General features: G+C 43.0%; 1 protein-coding gene across 1 annotated transcript in view; it reads left to right on the top strand.

Moving 5' to 3' along the window:
• Positions 1 to 21,149, top strand: part of niban2 (niban apoptosis regulator 2) — a 187,633-nt gene that overhangs the window by 54,115 nt on the left and 112,369 nt on the right. Inside the window, exon 2 of the mRNA XM_033048769.1 lies at positions 20,632 to 20,762. Coding sequence (XP_032904660.1) covers positions 20,632 to 20,762 — 131 coding nt within the window. The remainder of the gene's footprint in view (positions 1 to 20,631; positions 20,763 to 21,149) is intronic.

Genomic DNA, 21,149 nt, shown 5'->3' with positions numbered 1-21,149 from the left:
CTTGGGTGGGTGTGTGTGTGTGATCACATCTACTCGAAGAAACGACGCGCTAACGGGAAAATGTTTACATATTCCGGTAGAGATTTACCCCCTGGAGTCAAAAATCGGTTTACCTGAAAATTTCATGCTTTATTTCTTAAGTTATTTATAAAAATCTGCACAAATCCAATCAAAAGTTGAATTCAAAACACCTTTTTTTAAGCTGACAATGGATCTGCCTGCCTGCCGTGCCGTCCGCTCGCTCTGCGACTGTCGTCACCTCCCACCCCTCCCTCCTCCCCCTATTGTTCAAAAATCGCTCCGTCGACTGAACACCGAAGATCATCGCTGAAGACTGCGGAACGCGCTGCGAGTGAAGAATGAGCAAGTCGGGCCCTGTATTAGAGTTGTCGGGTCCGTCTCGGCTCCTGTCCGTCGCTGCCGAAAAACATTTGAAAAAACCCCCACTGTCCAAAGATCATAGAGCGCTGTCTTCTTACGATTATTACGTTCGGGAACCAGCCCTACCCTGTGACGACGCACCCCCCACCCCTCAAACACTACCTCCCTCCCTCTCTGCCCCCGCTCTCTCTCTGCCCCCTCACGCTCCCTTTCGCCCCCCCTCCCTCTCTGTGCCTCTGTGTCCCTTTCTATGTCTCTGTCCCCCCCCCCGCTGTGTGCCCCCCCCTGTGTGTGTGTGTGTGCCCCCCCCCCCCCCCCCGTGCCCCTCTCTGTGCCCTTGTGTCCCTCTCTGTGCCTCTGTGTACCTCTCTCTCTCTACTCCCCTCCCTCTCTAGCCACGCCAGCGAGTTGGGGGCTATACGAGAGTGGATAGGGCAGGTGATGGCGTAGAAGGAGTGAATGAATAATATTAATATAATATCAGTGGGGGTGGTTAGTGTGTGTGAGGGGTTGGTTAGTGTGCGTGTGACGCCGCAGGCCGCCCTCTCCCCCCGCAACCGCGCATTGAGGGGACGGGACCCAACGGGTCCCACTTGGTCTAATAACCCTTAAAACACTCTTATGCAGTTCAAAGTATTTGTGTTGTGCGCATTAGTTATGAAATTCTGTAAGCACTGTAAAGGTTTGCCTGCAGCTGGTAATGTGGACCATTCAAGATGTCAACTACATTCTGGTATACTGAGAAAATTACTTATTCTGTAATCAAGTGTCTTTCCTGGAGCTCTGAAAATAATGGAAGGTTCTCTGTGTTGCCCAGTACATTTCACATTTAATGAGAGATTAGCAGCAGAGCTAAGAATTTAAAGATTTCAAAAGAAATGTTCATTAGATTAGATCAGTGGGAACACAGTGAATATGCCCACCCAGGCTGATTACAGTAGTTTTAAAGTTTGTAAAATTTCATGTACCCACTGAGAAGGATACTGACTGGGACACCTTAGTTGGAGTATGAGGATATTGGGGATGTGAGTGATAGAGCAAAGCTGTAAGTGTTTTTGGTCATATACATTGCTATAGGGAAATATTAGACCTGAGCAGTGATATTGTAGATAAGACATGAGGCATGTGTTGGTAGTTTGGTTGTTATGTGAATCTGACAGGTTGCAGCATGAATCTGGGATTTAACAATGTCTAAGGTTTGGAAGAAAATGGGTTAATTAGGGTCAGTGTTTTTTCCGGGCAGGTTATATCTTGCAAACTTGATTGAGTTTTGTTGAAAAAGGTGATTGATGAGGGTGGGAGGGTATTATCTGCATGGATTTTGTTAAAGCAATAGATAAAGTCCCTCATTTTAGGCTGATCCAGAAGATTAACATGGGCTCCACGATAACTTGGTAGTTTGGATTTAGAACTGGCTTACCATAGAAGACAGTGAAAAGCGGTAGAAGGGTGACATTCTGGCTGGAGGTCTGCGACCAGTGGTGCTCTGTAGGGATCTATATTGTGACCTGTGTTGTATATGATATGGGTTGTTTAATACGTTTGCTGATAACGCAAAAAATGGTGGAGATACAGATATTTGAGATATGAATAAAGCTGTCTAAGGATATCCAGAATACTGCAGTTGTTATTGGATAAGTTCACAGAGGACATGTGAGTCGTTTAAAGGCCAGCTATCAAAGTGTTGGATCAGCATCAGTACTTTATTTAACCTAAAATTGATTTTGGTTGTTTTATGCTTATAATTATGTGTTTGTATCTTGACATATAAATAAGATGGAGCCTGTCGTTAAAGAATAGCCTGATGGTGTTTTGTGAGTGTTCTTGGTAGTACCCCATTGTGACTTATTAATGTGATTCACGTTCCAGCTGATCTTAAGATGCCATCACTAAGACCAGTATTTCCATCTTTGTGATATTGTCCAACCATGTGCTGCCTCAGCTTATCTGTTGCTGAAACATTCACCTGTGCCTTTATTACATCCCTTGATTTGAGGAATCTGCATGTCCTAAGTCATAGATAGCTCTGTTCACTCTTGTACTCTCTGGCCTTTGTTAGTTCTGATTAAATAACACCTAGATTCAAAAATCTTGCCCTTGTTTAAAATTCCACAATGTTCTTGGCCTTCGTTGTAATCTCGTGCAGCCCTCTAATTTTCTGAGATCTCTGGCTTTTGAATCATCCCTAATTCAGTGGGGAAAAAATGGCAACCAAATGTTCAGCTGCCAAACACCCAAGTTCTGGAATTCCTTATTTCCCTCTCAGAGATGCTTTTTCAGTCTTACCTCTTTGGTCAAGCTTTTGGTTATTTGCTTCAGTATCTTATAGAATAATACGATTTTTTTGTTGCTCCTGTGAAGCATCTGACAACTTGATGTGTCTGTACATATTATTGCTGTTTCATCACTGACGAGATGGTATGTCACACTTTCATGAAATGTAACAATTGAAGGTCGGTTGTAATCTATGATGATGACACCAAGTGCGTTAAGTTGGTATTTAGTTGGTAATATCTGCCTTCTGTTTATGAAATTCCAGAATTTTTCGCATCTACTGTGACCAGTATTGTGGTTCTCCCTTTTTGGTTTCTGTCGGTTTTTAAATATAGTCCTTGGACAATAGATTACTATTCCTGTCGATATTGGAGATTGCTGAATTGAATTTTTTATTGATCTAACCCACTTCCACTATGTGGAGTTATTCAGTTAGCTTTCCAAAACACCTCTCATGGAGCTCTTGTAATGATTGTTTACCAGGTGGAGTGCTAATAATTTCTAATTGCTTAAACAATTCAAGTTGATTCAGAGAAATCTGTATCCTCTCCTTGGTACTGTATGCTGAGATGGAAATATTTTCTGGTGGAGATGCTACTTGACGAATGATTTGCGAGAGGGAAGTGTTAAAGAACGTTAAAAGTTTGAAATGGAATTGCAAGATAGTTTGATGGAGATGCAAATGAGAGCATAAGTTAGTTTTAAGTTGCAGAAAGGGTATGGAACAGATAGCTGAGACAAAGGAAATATGGTGAGGTCAGAGTTGACATGGAGAGAAACTCTGATGAAACCATTTGATGGATAGGTTAATGAGAGTAGTTAAAGAGAGAAAGAAAATGTCAACAATGTAAAGGATGTGAAATTACGAACAGCACTGCGATGGTCTGAGGGTCTTCTGTTTCTTTCGTGAGAGATTCAGCCAGTTCTCTACAAACAGACTAATTTGCCTGCCCAAACATGTTCTCACTGTAATTCCTCTTGATGAAATGAGCACAATTAAACTAGCATGGGCCTGCCTTTTTGTGGGATACATACTGCAGTCCTTGTTTCAATCTTACGCAGACTCCCTCTTTCAACTCTTTAGTGTGTCATTGATGCATTAGACTGAGTTTTATTTGACTTTCAAACATGAGGTCCATCCAGCTTTACATGTGTTGTGTAAGAACTGCAGATACAGGTTTAAACCAAAGATAGACACAAAATACTGGAGTAACTCAGCGGGACAGGCAACATTTATGGAGATAAGTAATGGGTGATGTTTCGGGTCGAGATCCTTCTTCAGACCAGGGTCTCGACCCGCAACATCACCCATTCCTTTTCACCAGAGATGCTGCCTGTGCCGCTGAGTTACTCCAACAGTTTGTATTTACTTAAATTTTTGTGTTGCACATCTGCAGAGAGTATGTTGGGTAATCTGGTTGTTTCCTACTTGACTCCTGGTGATTAAGACTGCTGCTTGATTAAACATCTGACCGCAAATGTAAAAATTCTGAAATTGCTATTAGATTTTGCAGTGGCTATTTTATAATGATAGCCCGTTATTATGCTCTTCCTTACAATCAGAAACATTGTATTTGCGCTATCATAACTTTTCATAATTTTCAACACCTTTGTACAGTTTAGACACCTGTTCAAATTTTTCTTTAAAAAAAGTCTATTCATTCTTACCTGAAACGTGTAACCTTGCTTTGCTGATATCATCCTTGTATTCTGTATATCCTTTCCACTGTGCTTTATTCTTTAAATAAAACATTACTCTTTAATGCATTTTAACACACGTTTGAACGCATTATTTCTCAATTTTTTCTATTTCTCTATTTCTTTGAATATCAACCCTCGTGTTTGATTTATTTTATGACATTTCTAACCTGTAGTACAACTTTTGATGGGTGTATTTGTACAATGACGAAGCTTTGTTCCTCTGCCCCACCTAGACTTTTTTTAAAGTGATGTGACCTACCTTTATTTCCTACCAAAATACATGTGCGGTGACAGGCAGTAGAAAGGACTGTTCGGTACTTTTGTAACTTTGTCGGCACAAAAACCGACTTGTGTACTGCCTAGGTGAGGTCTGCTACATGATTTTACAAGATTGTGTGCAAAACAAAGCATTTCACTGTATCTTGGTACATGCAACAATAAAGTGTCATTGAATCATTCAATCAGTCCGTTCTGCTTCGTTATCCATTTCACTAGGTTTATTTGTGCATTATAAATGTCAACAAAAGCTTTTACAATGTTTAGAAAGGTTTACTGCATACGGTTATCTGTTCTGTTATCTTTTCATTTTTTTATTTCCAGTGCTCTTCCATTCTCCCCTTCGTGGGAGTTCCATTACATTTGCAAAAATTAATCTCAGGCTGATTGGTCTAAATTCTTCAGATACATCTTTTCTTGCTTCATAAATGTTGTTTTTCACATCTGTTACCTGCCAGTAAACTAACACTGCACATTTTATTCATCCCTGTATTCTTTTAAAATACTTGGATGTCTTACATCTTGACCACTGGTTTTGCTTTTTAAAAATGTATAATTAAATGTTCTTTTTCTGTACGAAATTTATCTTATTGATTATCTCATCATTTAATGTCATAATCACGTTCTATCTTGCTTGTAAATTAAAATGAGAAAAATAAATTAATATTTCAGACTTCTGATTATTGTTACCTGTGGTATCGTCTCTTAGTGCCCTCTTCCCATCCCAACCTTTATATGTGTCCATAAAATATTTCTAGAATTTTACTTTTTTTGTTATCAACTTAGTTTTAAAGTTCTCTTTTCCTCCCTAATTATTTTGAGTTTAATACTCTTTCATATTATACACTTCTATCTGTATGTTTAATATTGATATCTTTCTCTACCTTCATTTGTGCCACCATGTCTTTATTCATCCATGGAATCCCATATATATTCCTCTTAGTAGAATGTATTTTGTCCTGCACTACCTTAAACGTTTCACATTGTTGTTTTATATCAAATCTTGTCAATATTGTTGCCCATTTCAGTGTTAAAATCAGCTGGATGATTTCATCATCAATTTATCTGCAGCAGGCCTAGTTCACCCTAACAGAGAAATTCACCCTTTTCCCCTCCCTTTTCGGTGACAGGACTAATGGCAGGACTCGTAACAGAATTGGTGCACAGAAGATCTGGGGTTCCAAATCTATAGCTCCCTGAAAATAGCAACACAAGTGTATTGATAAAGAAAGCATATGGTATGCTTGTCTTCATCAGTCATGTACAGTGCCCTCCATAATGTTTGGGACAAAGACACATCATTTATTTATTTGCCTCTGTACACCACAATTTGAGATTTGTAATAGAAAAAAAATCACATGTGATTAAAGTGCACATTGTCAGGTTTTATTAAAGGCCATTTTTATACATTTTGGTTTCACCATGTAGAAATTATAGCTGTGATTATACATAGTCCCCCCCCATTTCAGGGCACCTTAAAGTTTGGGACACGTGGCTTCACAGGCGTTTGTAATTGCTCAGGTGTGTTTAATAGCCTCCTTAATGCAGGTATAAGAGAGCTCTCAGCACCTAGTATTTCCTCCTGCCTTTCCATCAACTTTGGAAACTTTTATTGCTGTTTATCAACATGAGGACCAAAGTTGTGACAATGAAAGTCAAAGAAACCATTATGAGACTGAGAAACTAGAATAAAACTGTTAAAGACATCAGCCAAACCATAGGTTTACCAAAATCAACTGTTTGGAACATCATTAAGAAGAAAGAGAGCACTAGTGAGCTTACTAATCGCAAAGGGACTGGCAGGCCAAGGAAGATCTCCACAGCTGATGACAGAAGAATCCTCTTCATAATAAAGAAAAATCCACATACACCTGTCCGACAGATCAGAAACACTCTCCACGAGTCAGGTGTGGATTTGTCAATGACCACTGTCCGCAGAAGACTTCATGAACAGAAATACAGAGGCTGCACTGCAAGATGCAAACCAGCGGTTAGCCGCAAAAATAGGATGGCCATGTTACAGTTTGCCAAGAAGTACTTAAAAGAGTAACCACAGTTCTGGAAAAAGTATTGTGGACAGATGAGACGAGCATACCACCTCATCTGTGAAACACGGTGGTGGGGGTGTTATGGCCTGCGCATGTATGGCTTCTGAAGATACTGGCTCACTTTTCTTCATTGATGATACAACTGCTGATGGTAGTAGCATAATGAATTCTCAAGTGTATAGACACATCTTATCTACTCAAGTCAAACAAATGCCTCAAAACATATTGGCTGGCGGTTCATTCGACAGCAAGACAATGATCCCAAACATACTGCTAAAGCAGCAAAGGGGGTTTTCAAAGCTCATAAATGGTCAATTCTTGAGTGGCCAAGTCAATTACCTGTTCTGAAGGCAATTGAGGATGCCTGTTATATGCTGAAGAGAAAACTGAAAAGGGACCAGCCCCCAAAACAAGCATAAGCTAAAGATGGCTGCTATACAGGCCTGACAGAGCATCACCAGAGAAGACACCCAGCAACTGGTGATGTCCATGAATCGCAGACTTCAAGCAGTCATTGCATGCAAAGGATTGTAACAAAATACAAAACATGACTAATTTCATTTACATGACATTGATTTGTCCCAAACATTATGGTGCCCTGAAATGGGGGGCACTATCAAAGTCAAAGTCAAAGTAGCCTTTATTGTCATTCAGACCTTGCGGTCTGACCAAAATTTCGTTGCCTTGCAGTCCTACATATAGTAAAAATGACAAAAACACACAATAAACACAAATGAACATCCACCACAGTGAGTTCACCAGGCACCTACTCACTGTGATAAGTCTTAAGTCTTTGTCTCTTCCCTTCTTATTCTCCCTCTGCGCCGAGGCGATCCAGGCTTAGGATGTTGTGACCCTGCCGGGTGATGGTAAGTAATGTTAGTCCCGCGGCTGAATCCGAGCTCCACGAACGGGCCGGTTCAACTCCGCGGCCCGGGGTGGTCGAAGCTGCGGCCCTCCAGTCCAGCGGACGCAGCTGTTGATGCGGGAGTTCTGGAGAACAGATCACCAACCTGTGACCTGCGAGCTCCCGATTATGTTGTCCACTGGGCCCGCGGCCGATCCTCTGACGTCGGGTCGCCGCTGCCGCCGGAACACTGCCCCAGCTCCGAGGTCGGGTGGCCACTGCCGCTCCCGCAGCCACTGCCCCAGCTCCGAAGTCTGGTCGCCGCTATCGCTGCTGCTGCACCAGCTAAACACTGCTGTAATTTCTACATGGTGAAACTAAAATGTATAAAAATGGCCTCCAGTGAAATCGGACAATGTGCACGTTAATCACATGTATTTTTTCTATTACAAATCTCAAATTGTGTAATACAGAAGCAAATAAATAAATAATGGGTCTTTGTCCTAAACATTATGGATGGCGCCTGATTGGTATAGATTGGTATAATCTGTACTATTACTAAAACTTTCATCTTGACCACGACCGTTTTTTTTAATATGCGCAAAATTTGTGTTATCGATAGGATTTTTTCGCCACCTTACCGTTCTCCTCCAACCCACCAAGTTTTGTTCCGATTGGTGGAATTATACAAAAGTTATGAAGGTTTAAAAAATCGTGAGGTCAGCAGATTGGCCTTCATGCCTGTCAGTCACTATGAAGGTAATGCCCCTTCCGGTACCCGCTGGAGAATAAAGTCCCGGAGGCGGGGCTGGGTCCGCAAGTAGTCCTGATTGGGACCGCAAGAGTGGAGTCAGAAAAGCCGTCTGTGGAGTCCGAAAAGCTGTCTGTGTGGAGTCAGGAGGAGTTGTGTGTTGCAGCGGCCGGTGGCCGCTGAGTGGAGTCCCTCCACACCCCCTCCCCCCCCCACCCCTTCCTCCCCTCCCCCCAACATCCCCCCTTACCCCCCTCCCCCACACCCCACCTTACCCCCTCCCCCTCCTCCCCACACACACCCCCTTCCCCCCTCCTCCCCACACACACACCCCCTTCCCACTCCTCCCCACACACCATCCCTTCCTCCCTCCCCTTCCCCCTCCACACATACCCTCCTCACCCCCTTTACCCCTCCTCTGTTTCTTCCCCCTTCTCCCCACCACTCCATCCCCCTCACCACCCCATCCCCCTCACCATCCCTCCCCACACCACCCCACCCCCTCTGTTAGTTAAACCATGGAAGCTCCAAACCTCTAATACTTTTCAAAATCCCAACGAGGTATCCTAGGGTAGTAGTGATTTCTGAGAGAGTTAAATATTTTTTCTTATTTTCCAATTTAATATATCAAAAACATCGTGGTGTCAAAAATGCAACGAAAGTTTACGATATATTTTCTAACTTTTTAAAATCAATTAAAAAAATTTTTGGTCATAAATTGGTCATCAAAACTAAGAAACTGAGCCAATCTTCAATTTGGCAACACACTGTCTCTTGTTTACCTTTCGTACGGACCAAGTCACAAACTTAATTCCTTCGTGTCAACTTTGGGAAGCTCCGCAACGAGTGTTACAGTCAACATCTATTAGACGCTGGGTTGGCGGCGCGACCGACGTCGCAGCGGCCTCTGCAGTCCGTCTGTCTTTTTTTATTTTATTGTCCTGTTGAGGGTATAGTTTGTGGTGGGTTTTTGACTGTGTATGTGTGGGGGGCGGAGGGGTGGGTGGGGGAAACTTTTAGATCTCTTCCCTGTATGGGGACCTGACCTTTTCCCTGTCGGGTCTTCGTTGCCATTGGGGCCTAGCACCGTGGAGCGGCCTCCAACCGGAACCGCTCACAAGTCACGGAGCCGGCGGAGCTGCGGACCTACCATCGTGGAGCTGGCCGGCTTCGGAGCGTGGAGAGCTGCAGTGGCGCGCGGCTGCGACCCGACTCCGGTGGATGGTGACACCGGGAACTTGCGGGTCCCCGGTGGGAGACCGCTTTGCGGGGCACCGGCAACGGCGACTTCTCCCGCTCTAATTGTGTGGTTGAGAGTGACCTGGAGCGGGGCCTTACATCGCCCGGCGCGGCTTTAAATGGCCGTGAACTTGCTAGCGCCCTGCCGGGGGCTCCAACATCGGGACCCGGAGCAGGGCCTTACATCGCCCGGCGCGGCTTTAAGTGGCCGTGGGACTTGCTAGCACCCACCGGGGGCTTTGACTTCAAGAGAGGAATGGAGGGCAGGGGAGAGACAAGACTTTGCCTTCCATCACAGTGAGGAGGAGATTCACTGTGATGGATGTTTATGTAAATTGTGTTGGTGTGTGTCTTGGTTCTTTTCTTGTATGACTGCAGAAACCAAATTCCGTTTGAACTTCATGTGAGGTTCAAATGACAAATAAACGGTATTGTATTGTATTGTATGGCTTTGTACTTTGCAAGTCATATATTGCTAACTTGATCGAGTTTTTTGAGGAGGTGATGAGGGCAGGGTGGTGAGTGTTGTCTGCGTGGATTTTAGTAAGCCTCAATGGAAGGCCAAGCCAGAAGATAATGTCTTTTGGTGCAAAGGGATAATTCTGGCTGGTGGGTTTTCGGCTGCATTTGGAATATTGAGTTCAGTTGATTAGAGGATGTTGTCTTGATTAGACAATATTAGTTATAAAATGAGGTTGAACAAACTTGGATTGTTTTCTCTGGAACGTTGGAATAGAGCAGAGACCTGATAGAAGTATATAAATTTATGAGAGGCATAGATGGGGTAATGTCAGAACCCAGGGTGGAAATGTAAAAGATTAGAGGGCATAGCTTTAAGGTGAGAGGGCAAAGTTTAAAGGAAACCTGTGGTGTAAGAGTATTGGGTACTTGGAATGATCTGCCAGGGGTGGCAGTGGGGCCAGATACAATAGAAACATAGAAACATAGAAACATAGAAAGTAGGTGCGAGAGTAGACCACCAGGTCCGTCGAGCCCGCACCGCCATTCGCTCATGGCTGAACACTAAACAGACACACTTACCCACAAACAGTAGACACAAGACACAGAACACAAGACACTACCCTCCCCTTTATACCGCTATCACCCCTCTCCACCCCAAAAACCTCGTGATCTCCTGGGAGAGGCAAAAAACCGGATAAAAACCCAGGTCCAATTCGGGAAAAAAATCCGGGAAATTCCTCTCCGACCCCAATCCAGGCGATCGACACTTGTCCAGGAGATTACTCAGGTCTTACTATACTAACCATACCTAGGTCCATATCCCTGCCCTCTCCCCGTAGCCCCTTATCCCCTTGGCAGCTAAAAAACCATCTATTTTAGTCTTAAATATATTTAAAGTTTCTGCTTCCACTGCTCCCTGGGGCAGTGAATTCCATAAATTAACCACCCTCTGGGTGAAGAAGTTCTTCCTCATCTCCGTTTTAAAAGAGCCCCCCCTTATTCTGCAACTATGTCCCCTAGTTCTAGTTTCCCCGATCATTGGGAACATCCTCGGTGCATCCACCCGATCAAGGCCCCTCACGATCTTATATGTTTCAATGAGATCGCCTCTCATTCTTCTAAACTCCAAAGAGTAGAGTTCCAGCCTACTTAACCTTTCCTCATATGTCAATCCCCTCATTGCAGGAATTAATCTTGTAAACCTTCGCTGCACTGCCTCCAGGGCTAGTACATCCTTTCTTAAGTATGGACCCCAGAACTGTACACAGTATTCCAAATGTGGTCTCACTAATACTGTGTACATAGTGGCAGTTAAGAGGCTTTTAGATAGGCGCAGGGGATGGATATGGATCGTTTGCAGGCAGTTGAGATTAGTTTATCGTAGTTGGCATACATATTGTGCGCTGAAGGATTTTTTCTGCATTGTACTGTTCTCTGCCCCATGACACCAAAATTGTTGGTAGAACATACAGCTATTTCAGAATACTAACAGGATCTAGATGTGCTGGGAAGTAGGCTAAGAAACGGCAGATAAAATGTAACTTGGACAAGTGCAAAGTGTTGCACTTTGGTAAATTATACCAAGGAGGAGTTATCCAGAAAATGATAGGGCTGTCGAAGAGAGTTCTAAGGATACAGATACAGTCTCCAGAACATGAAAATGCAGATATATAGGGTGATGAAGAAGACATGCCGCCTTCAGTCAGGGCATTGAGTACACGATTTAGGATGTCATGTTGCCACTGTACAAGACATTGGTGAGATCACACTTTGACTTTTTTGTGCAGTTCTGGTTACCCATATAGAGGATGGATGTGATAAAGCTGAAAAGGGTGCAGATAAGATTCACCAGGGTGTTTACCAGGACTCGAGGGCTTAAGTTATAAGTAGCTGGATAGATTGGAACATTTTGACCTGGAGCGTAGGAGGGTGAGAAATGTGCAAAATCATGAGAGTATTATTTCTGTACTGTATGATTGTACCCAGCGAAAACCCATATGGGCAAACTGAGCACAGGCAGCACTGGTTCGGTTTAAAGCAGGTAACAGGAGCAGTGAGGTAGCAGTTCTACTAGCTACGACGCAAAATCAACCCTGTTTCTAGCTGCCGGCGTGACATCAACTGTCTCGGACTGCTGTCAGTCTCATCCCCTTTCTGGGCTATTTTATTTCCAACTACCAGTGCAATATTAACCATCTGTGATGCCTACCAGCTGCTCTGCCGCGCTGCCCAATGTCAGTGCAGATTTTTCTGCACATTTCTGACCCGAGACTTGATAACTGGACCAAAAATGTGATAATTGGTTCGAGTTTTGCCACGGACTGTTCTCCTTTAAAATTTTGGATCAAGTCGTTCTTTTAAATAAACAAAGCAACTGAGGGATGTTATGCCTCAACTGAAGTCTAACTGGAAAAACCTGTTGTATTGCTTTATCATATTAATGTACTTAAAAGTACAGCAATAATTGAAATATTCATTATGCTAGAAATAGAAACAATTGTTGCGGGATATATTTTTCAGCAGGTTGGGTAGCATCTACAAAAAGAAAATCAGAGATAATTATTCAGGTTGATAGTCATTTACACACAAGGAAATTGGAGAAATGTTATCAATTTGCAATGTTAACTCTAACCATCTGACTATTTCCAGCATTTGTTTTTCTTAATTGCATAAATGATGTGAATATGGAGATGTGATTATTGTAGCATTATGTTTGGCACAGACATTGTAGGATGAAGGGCTTGTTGCTGTTAAAATGTATGTTCTTTGAAGGTTGAAGGAATCTGTGCCTCCAGCTTTAGTCAGTCCAGTAGTGCATCGTGATAGATTGAGTATTGTGGGAGGTGAAAGATCATTTTGACTCTACGTAATCACCCAGTTAAGTTTTCTTTGACAGTTTTTGGGTTCCTCGGTAAGGATCAAATAGTAATACAATCTGGATGTCAGGTGTATTTTGAGTATTTTGGACTTCAAAGGTGTTTTGGCTTGATTGCTCTCAGTTCTGCAAGCCATTTATTAAGCAATCTTTTGTTGACAGCAAATCATGAATCGATTTGCGTTACTGGGTGTTTCCCTATATCTCTTGATTTGATGTATTTCATTGGCATCTTGTTTTGGTTTCATCAGGTTGTTCCTATATCTCTATCTACTTAAGCTTTGAATTGTAAGGAATTCTACAGTGTCTTAAGACAAATTCCAGCTGGCACAGTTAAATCTAGAAGTTTCTAAACCTCCCTGCGTAATGATACCTAACTTTGGGTTTTTTTCATTGCGCTTTGGCAAGGAGCCGAGATTAACACATTCCAAGCCCACAACTTCTATCAGCGAGAAGGTGAAGGGCAGCAAAAGCATTGGAACACCATTGCTTGGGAGTTGCACTCCAAGTCACAGACCCTCCTGACTTGGAAATATGTTGCTGTTACTTCACCATCACTGGGTCAAAATCCTGGAACCTTAACAACAGGAGATGGCTCTGGCAGATCCGATTAAGGAGAATCCAAAGATAATTTATGTACATTAAGGGAAAGAGGGTAGCTAGAGAGTGAATAGGGTGCCTCAGAAACCAATATGAAGGTTATTAAATATCTCATATATATCCTAGCACAGTGGGAAGCTCGAAAATAGATTGCAGGAACCCTGGTTTAAATATACGAATCATCACAGGTGAGGTGCTGAATGACTGGAGGATGGCTCATGTGTCTCTATTTAAGATGGGATGCAAGGAAACATGGGGGGGGGGGAGAGGGAGGGAGGCAGGGGAGAGAAAGTAGGGGGGATGGGGGAGAGAGAGAGGAGAGGGGAGTGGGGCAGAATGAGGGGAGGAGGTGGGGTGGGGGGACTGGGGGAGAGTAGGTGGAGAGTGGGGAAGGGAGGGGGAGGTATGTGGAGGGGAGAGGGATGAGGTGGAGGGAGGGCAGAGGGGGGAAGGGGGTGGGTGGGGGTGGAGAGAGGGGGTAAGGGGGAGAGAAGAGGATGAGGATGGGAGGGGAGGAGAGCGGGAGACGGGTAGGGGAAGGGGGTGGTAGAGGGGGGGAAGGGTGGGTGAGGGGGGGTAAAGAGGGGTGGGGGTAGGGGACAGGAGAGGGGAAGAGGAGGAGAGGGTGGGGGAGGGGAGGAGGGGGAGAGAGAGAGAGAAGGGGGGAGAGTGAAAGGCACGGGGTGGGAGGGAGGGGGAGAGATCTCCCACCCCTGTCCCATTGTGATATCATATGTAAATAAGATCCATTGTGATTGTACATCTGTGAGATGGCACTGACTCTTGCAGCAGTTTGATTTTAGTGGGGCCACGTGAAGGTTCCAATCTCCCACACCTGTCCCATTGTGATGTCATTTATGTAAATGATATCCATTGTGCAGCAGTTTGATTTTATAATTTTTTGATGTTTTGTGAACAATTTTATTCAAAATCTAGGGAAATAATTGATGAAATCTAGAGAGGAGTGGATTTCTGAAATCATTTTAAATCCCTCCCGAAATAAGTAAAAATCTCCGCGTTTTTGCGTCTGGTTTTCGAGGAAATACGTTTCACATACACAATCACACACACACACACACACACACACACACACACACACACACACACACACACACACACACACACACACACACACACACACACACACACACACACACACACACACACACACACACACACACACACACACACACACACACACACACACACACACACACACACACACACACACACACACACACACACTGAATAGATAATAGACCAAGTGCAGACCCGTTTGGTCTGTTCCCCCAACATGCGGTTGCGGGGGGGAAGCATTTGGCATCACACACACTACCTAGCACCCCGCACACATGCTAACTACCCCCCTTGATATTATATTAATATTATTAATTTGCTCCTTTTACCCCATAACCGCCCTATCCACTGACGCATAGCCCCCAACTCGCAGGCGCGTCTAGAGAGGGGGGGGTAGAGAGTGAGGGCAGAGAGAGAGGGGCAGAGACAGAAGGGCAAGAGACAGGGAGAGGGGGGTGGAGGGGAGGGGGAGATGATATGTGGGTGAGGGGGGGAGGGTTGGGGAGAGGGAGATGGGGAGAGAGTGGGGATGGGGAGAGAATGGGGAGGGGGAGGAGAGGGGAGGGGGGAAAGGAGAGAGGGGGATGAGGATGGGTGAGGGGGAGGGGAGGAGAGCGGGGAGGGTGAAGGGGTTGACAGGGTAGGGGGGGAAGGGGGGTAGAGAGGGGTGGGGGAAGGGGAGAGGAGAGGGGAAGAAGGGGAGGTGAGAGGAGAGGGATGGGGAGAGGGGGAGAAGAGGGGGAGAGGAAAGGAGGAGGGGGAGAGATGATGGGGAGAGAGAGAGAAGGGGAGGGCGAGAGAAAGGGGAGGGCGAGAGAGAAGGGGGAAAAAGGCACTGGGATGGAAGGGAGGCAGGGAGGGGGAGAGATCTCCCTCCGCTGACCCATTGTGACATCATATGTAAATGAGATCCATTGTGATTGTACATCTGTGAGATGGCACTGTGACTCATGCAGCAGTTTGATATTTTTTTTTTTTGATGTTTTGTGAACAATTTTATTCAAAACCTGGGGAAATAATTGACCAAATCTAGAGAGGAGTGGATTTCTGAACTCATCCCTACCCAAATTATAAAAATCTCTTGTTATCCCTCGTTATCCTTTTGCTATTAATATAGCTGTAGAAACCCTTTGGATTTACTTTCACCTTACTTGACAAAGCAACCTTATATCTTCTTTTAGCTTTTCTAATTTCTTTCTTAAGATTCTTTTTACATTCTTTATACTCCTCAAGCACCTTGATATGATATGATAGATATGATATGATAGATAGATATGATGATATGATATGATGATATGATGTGCAGCGCAAGTTTTATATACAGGGAGTGAAGGAGCCTGGAACGCACTGTCAGCGGTGGTGGTGGAGGCTGATACAATAGTGGCATTTAAGAGGCTTTTAATAGGCACATGAAAATACAGGGAACAGAGGGATATGAATCATGTATAGGCAGATAAGATCAGTTAACTAGGCATAATGTTCGGCAACAACATGCTGTACAGTTTTATGTTAAGTTCTGATGATGAAAATAGAATTGAAAAGTAAGATTAAGGTGCACAATTTCTTTGATCATCAATAATTGAGTAATTAATATTTTTAGTGAGCTTTTCTGATCGTAAAATGGAGCAGACATTTTGCAATCCATTCCTCAAAATGCTGGAAAACTTAACATCATATGTGTGTCATTGTGGTTTGAAAGACTATCATAGTAGCGCACATGGTAACATTTTTACAGATGAGTCATCCTCTAAGAAACCACTGTACTATTTAAATAAAAAAAGGAATAATTTGTACTTTGTAGAAGAAAACAGTGGTGCCCTGTGTTCATCTGAGGAGTGAAGGATAAGATTAATATTGCTATATTTGTTTTGTCAGAAACTGCAATCAGACACATTACGGAAATAACTTGCCTGCTCGATTTCTGAGTTAAAGTAATTAAATTCAGCTTGCAATGTATTCTACTTTAATTTGTTTAACTCATAGTCAGTATTAGTGTTGAACCCCTATTAAATGTTAATGTATTGGATATCTCTTTTAGCCTGTGAAACAGAAGAATAATTGCAGCAGTCGCTCTAAGGACAATAAGTAATACCTAAGAATGAGGACATCTCTCATTTTTTCCATAACTGGACATCGGAGATGTCCTAATTCTTTAGGGAATGGGGGTTCCCCTCTTCCATCATAGACGAGGCCCTCATTAAGGTTTTCTCGATATCCCACAGCTTTGCTTTTGCGCCCCCTCTCCCGGTTGTAACAGGGACAGTCCCCCTAGTCCTCACCTTGCACCCCATCAGCCGTCGCATACAGCACATAATCCCCAGACATTTTCGTCACCTCAAACGGGATCCCACCACTAGCCACATCTTCCCATCTCCACCGCTTTCCGCAGAGATCGGTCCCTCCACAACTCCCTGGTCAACTCAGCCTTTCGAACCCAAACCACCCACACCCCAAGTACTTTCCCCTGCAACCGCAGGAGATGCAACACCTCCAACCTCATCTACTGTATCCGCTGTTCCAGGTGTGGACTCCTGTATATCGGCGAGACCAAGAGCAGGCTCGGCGATCATTTCGCTGAACACCCGCTTAGTCCGCCTGAATCTACCTGATCGCCCGGTTGCTGGACACTCTAACTTCCCCTCCCATTCCCACACTGACCTTTCTGTCTTGGGCCTCCTCCATTGTCAGTGAGACCCAGCGCAAATTGGAGGAACAGCACCTCTAATATAATTTGTGCAGCTTACACCCCAGCGGTATGAACATTGACTTCTCTAACTTCAAGTTACCCTTGCTTTCACCCACTCTCTATCCCTCCCTCTTCTCAGTTCTCTGACCAGTCTTACTGTCTCAGACTATATTTTATCTCTGTTGGCTTTGTTGTTACCTTATCCCAGCTAGGATCTATTCTACATTTTCCTTAATCTCCATTCCCTTTGCCCTGTTTTCACACCTTCACACTTCCTTATGTATCTATCTCTTTCCTCCCTGACGTCAGTCTGAAAAACGGTCTCGACACGAAGCGTCACCCACTTCTCTCCAGAGATGCTGCCTGTCCAGCTGAGTTACTCCAGCATTTTGTGTCTATCTTTGGGTTAAATCAGCATCTGCAGTTCCTTCATACACAATATCTAATGCCTCCCTGATTATATTTAATAACCTGGCTTTGACTGCTTCTGTGGCAGAGAAAATGCTTAATCTTATACTTTTCAAGATAATATCTGACGGAAGATGTCACAATGTCTCTGATGCACAGCAGAGAAGGATGGAGTCATTAAGGAGTCTAGAACTGATAGGGACTAACATGTGGGGGAGACAGACAGAACATTTGTGTGAATGAGATCCCAGAATGGTATGTGGCCTCCTGAGTGCAGGGTTAATGATGTCTCTGTGGTTGCTGGACATTCCCATGGGAATAGTCATTAAGACGGTTTAGTCAGTAAATTTGCAGAGGCACCAGGACGTTATGATGCAGCTTTATTGGACTCTAACCTCATCTGCTGCTTCCGTTCTTCCCAATTTAAGTTTATTTTATTTAGTTTAGAGATACAATGTGGAAACAGGAAATCTGAAATAAAAATAGGAAATTTAAGTACTCAATAGGTCAGTCAGACCCATGAACATATGTGCCAATCCTTTGCCATACAATATTTAAGGTCATGCTTGAGCGGTAATAGGTGTTTAATCAAGAACTCTTCGAGTTAATTAATGCTTGACTTTCCTTGGTGGCTAGGAGAAGAAAGCCAAGAGTGCTAGCTCATAATCTCACCACTCTTCAACTAACCATTTCAATGCAAGAGAATCATCATATCTGTTATGAGTTGTATGTTTTGGGTACAAATGTCAACTCACTGAGCAAGTGCTGACCTTTTGGAATATATATCTAATTGATTCCACTCGCTTTTTTTCTCTGATCCTTGCAATTTTATTTCTCTCAAGTAGTAATCCAATTTCCTGTTTTGCTTTAGTCTGATATCCGATCATCTGTGGGACAGTGACAGGACAGTCTGTTAAGGCCCCATCTGGCAAATATCAAGTTTGTTTTAGCCTTGTAACTTTGAAAATAAGCAGTAACAAGGAGATAGTTATTGAGCTTCTATATAATGTTACATCAACAGTAATTTTAAAAGTGGATACACCAGATATAAATATTTCGTGGCAACAAATTAAGAAAAATAAATAATAATCCTGCAGTTCCTGTGGAACGAGATGACTGGCTGCATCACAACCTGGTTCAGCCATGAACTCGTACGCCCAGGAACAAATAAGATTACAAAAAGTGGTGAACGCTGTCCAGTCCAATACGGGTACTGCTCTGCCCACCATCAAACGGATCTATAAAAGGCACTGCCTCAAAAAGGCAGTCAGCATCATCTGAAAGGCGCACAGCACCCTGACCATGCTCTAATTTCACTCATGATATCAGGAAGAAGGAAAAGGAGTCTGAAAACTGTAACATCCAGGTTCAGGAGCAGCTTCTTACCAACAACCAATGGGCTATTGAACACTGTGAACTCCAACTAAGCTCCGAATTACAATCTGTCTTTGTTGCACTCGGGACTCTATGCTTTGTTTTGTTTTTGTACTATATTGCATTTTTTATTTACTGAATGTTTTATTTATTTATGTTATTATCTATCGAGTACTTTGTTTACTAGATAGATAAACACCCTGTTCTGCTGCTGCACGTAAGAATTTCATTGTTCGTTTTCAGTAATAATGACAATAAAGCATTCTTGACACATTGATTGGTTACCATCAGGCAAATAGACTTGTTCCACCCCAGACAAAAAAAGTCATCTAATCCCAGTAAAACAATAGAGAAAAGCAGAATGCCTACTCCACCTTGTAATATGATCATAGATAGACTCAAAAAGTTGGAGTAAAGGCGGGTCAGACAGGATCTCTGGAGAAAAGGAATAGGTGTTGTTTCGGGTCGAGACCCTTCTTCAGACATGATCATGACTGATCATTTTAGTTTAGTACCATTTTCCAGCTATTCCCTCGTAGCTTGGTCCGAAAAGCACCAAAAACAATTTCTAATTTAATGATCAGATGTTAAATGTTTTGGTCGTAGATCATAAGTTCATAAGAGTCAAGTCAATTCAAGAGTCAAGAGTGTTTTATTGTCATATGTCCCAAATAGGACAATTAAATTCTTGCTTGCTGTAGCACAACAGAATATGTAAACATAGTACATAACGGGAGAAAAAAAAATGTCAGTGTGTGTATACACATGCACACATACTCAATTAATAACAAATATAGTGCAATAATAATAATAGTCTGTTGCAGTTCAGAGCTTATTTATTGTCGTATCCCTACAGCCTGATGGCTGTAGGGAAGAAGCTGTTCCTGAACTGGACGTTACTGTTTTCAGGCTCCTGTGCCTTCTTCCCGATAACAATGGTGAAATGAGTTTTGGCCAGGACGGTGTGGGTCTTTGATGATGTTGACTGCCTTTTTAAGGCAGCGACTTCAATAGATCCCTTCGATGGTGGGGAGGTCAAAGTTGGTGATGGACTGGGAAGTGGATGTGACAGGAGCAGAATTAGGCAATTTGGCCCATCAAGTCTATTCCACCACTCAATCATGGCTGATCTATCTCTCCCTCCTATCCCCAATCTCCTGCCTTCTCCTCATAAATGTTGAGAATGTTGCACCTGGCAACATTCAATCGGATTGCTTTGCTCTGGATTGTTAACCAAGCCTCTGCAATATATTTAAAAATCAAGTATTATTACCAATTGTACATTCTTGAAGTAATTCTTCCTTTCACAGTCGTTTTATAACCTTTTCTCATCTCAATGACCAATTATTTTCAATAAACGGTAAAAATATTGAGACTTTTCGACACAAAATTGACAGTGTGACATTGAGAATTGGTGGTTACTTGAAAGGACTGGATTTCTGGTCAACTGAGAATGTACTCATATTTTAGCAAAACTTTAAATTATAACATTTCTAAAAATTTCAGTCATTCAGCCCTATAGAAAAATGAAACTACAGGGTGATTCACTTGTACCATTCTCCAGGATATTCAAATAACTAATTGTAATTAATACTTGACCATATTAACTATGTGTCTGGTTCTATTTTACAGAAAGGACTGGGAAGATTTTGGATGAGTTTTTTCAGTTCTATGAAGAGCAGTACCCATTGGCTCTCTTCAATAAGATTCGATATGAGGTTGAAGATAATGGTGGACCGCAGCCTCAGCTTCTTCAAAGAAAGGTAAGTGACCCGACAGTTATACATTTCCCTGAAGTATCAAATTATAAAAAGAACGAGGAAATGTAGTCATTGGTGCAGAAAAAGAGAGACAACAGGGTACAAATTACCTGTGCAATAAGGACTAAAAAACAACATGTTTTGTCTGGGAGAGGCATACTTACTAATTTTAGGTAACTGCAACTTTGAAATCAGCTGTTTTTTTGTTTGATAACTGCCTTCCATATAACTAATTTCAGATTTCAAAGCTGCATTGGATCAACACTCTTTTTGGAAATAGCCATCTCCAAGGCAAACTTCAGTATAATTGTCCAAGCTAACACTTCAATCTTCACTCACTGCATATAATCTGTTGGATTCCCTGCTGATATAACCTACAGTGCCCTCCAT

Source organism: Amblyraja radiata, chromosome 32, assembly GCF_010909765.2.
Source record: "Amblyraja radiata isolate CabotCenter1 chromosome 32, sAmbRad1.1.pri, whole genome shotgun sequence".
Taxonomy (NCBI): domain Eukaryota; kingdom Metazoa; phylum Chordata; class Chondrichthyes; order Rajiformes; family Rajidae; genus Amblyraja; species Amblyraja radiata.
This window is presented reverse-complemented; position numbering and strand designations above follow the sequence as displayed.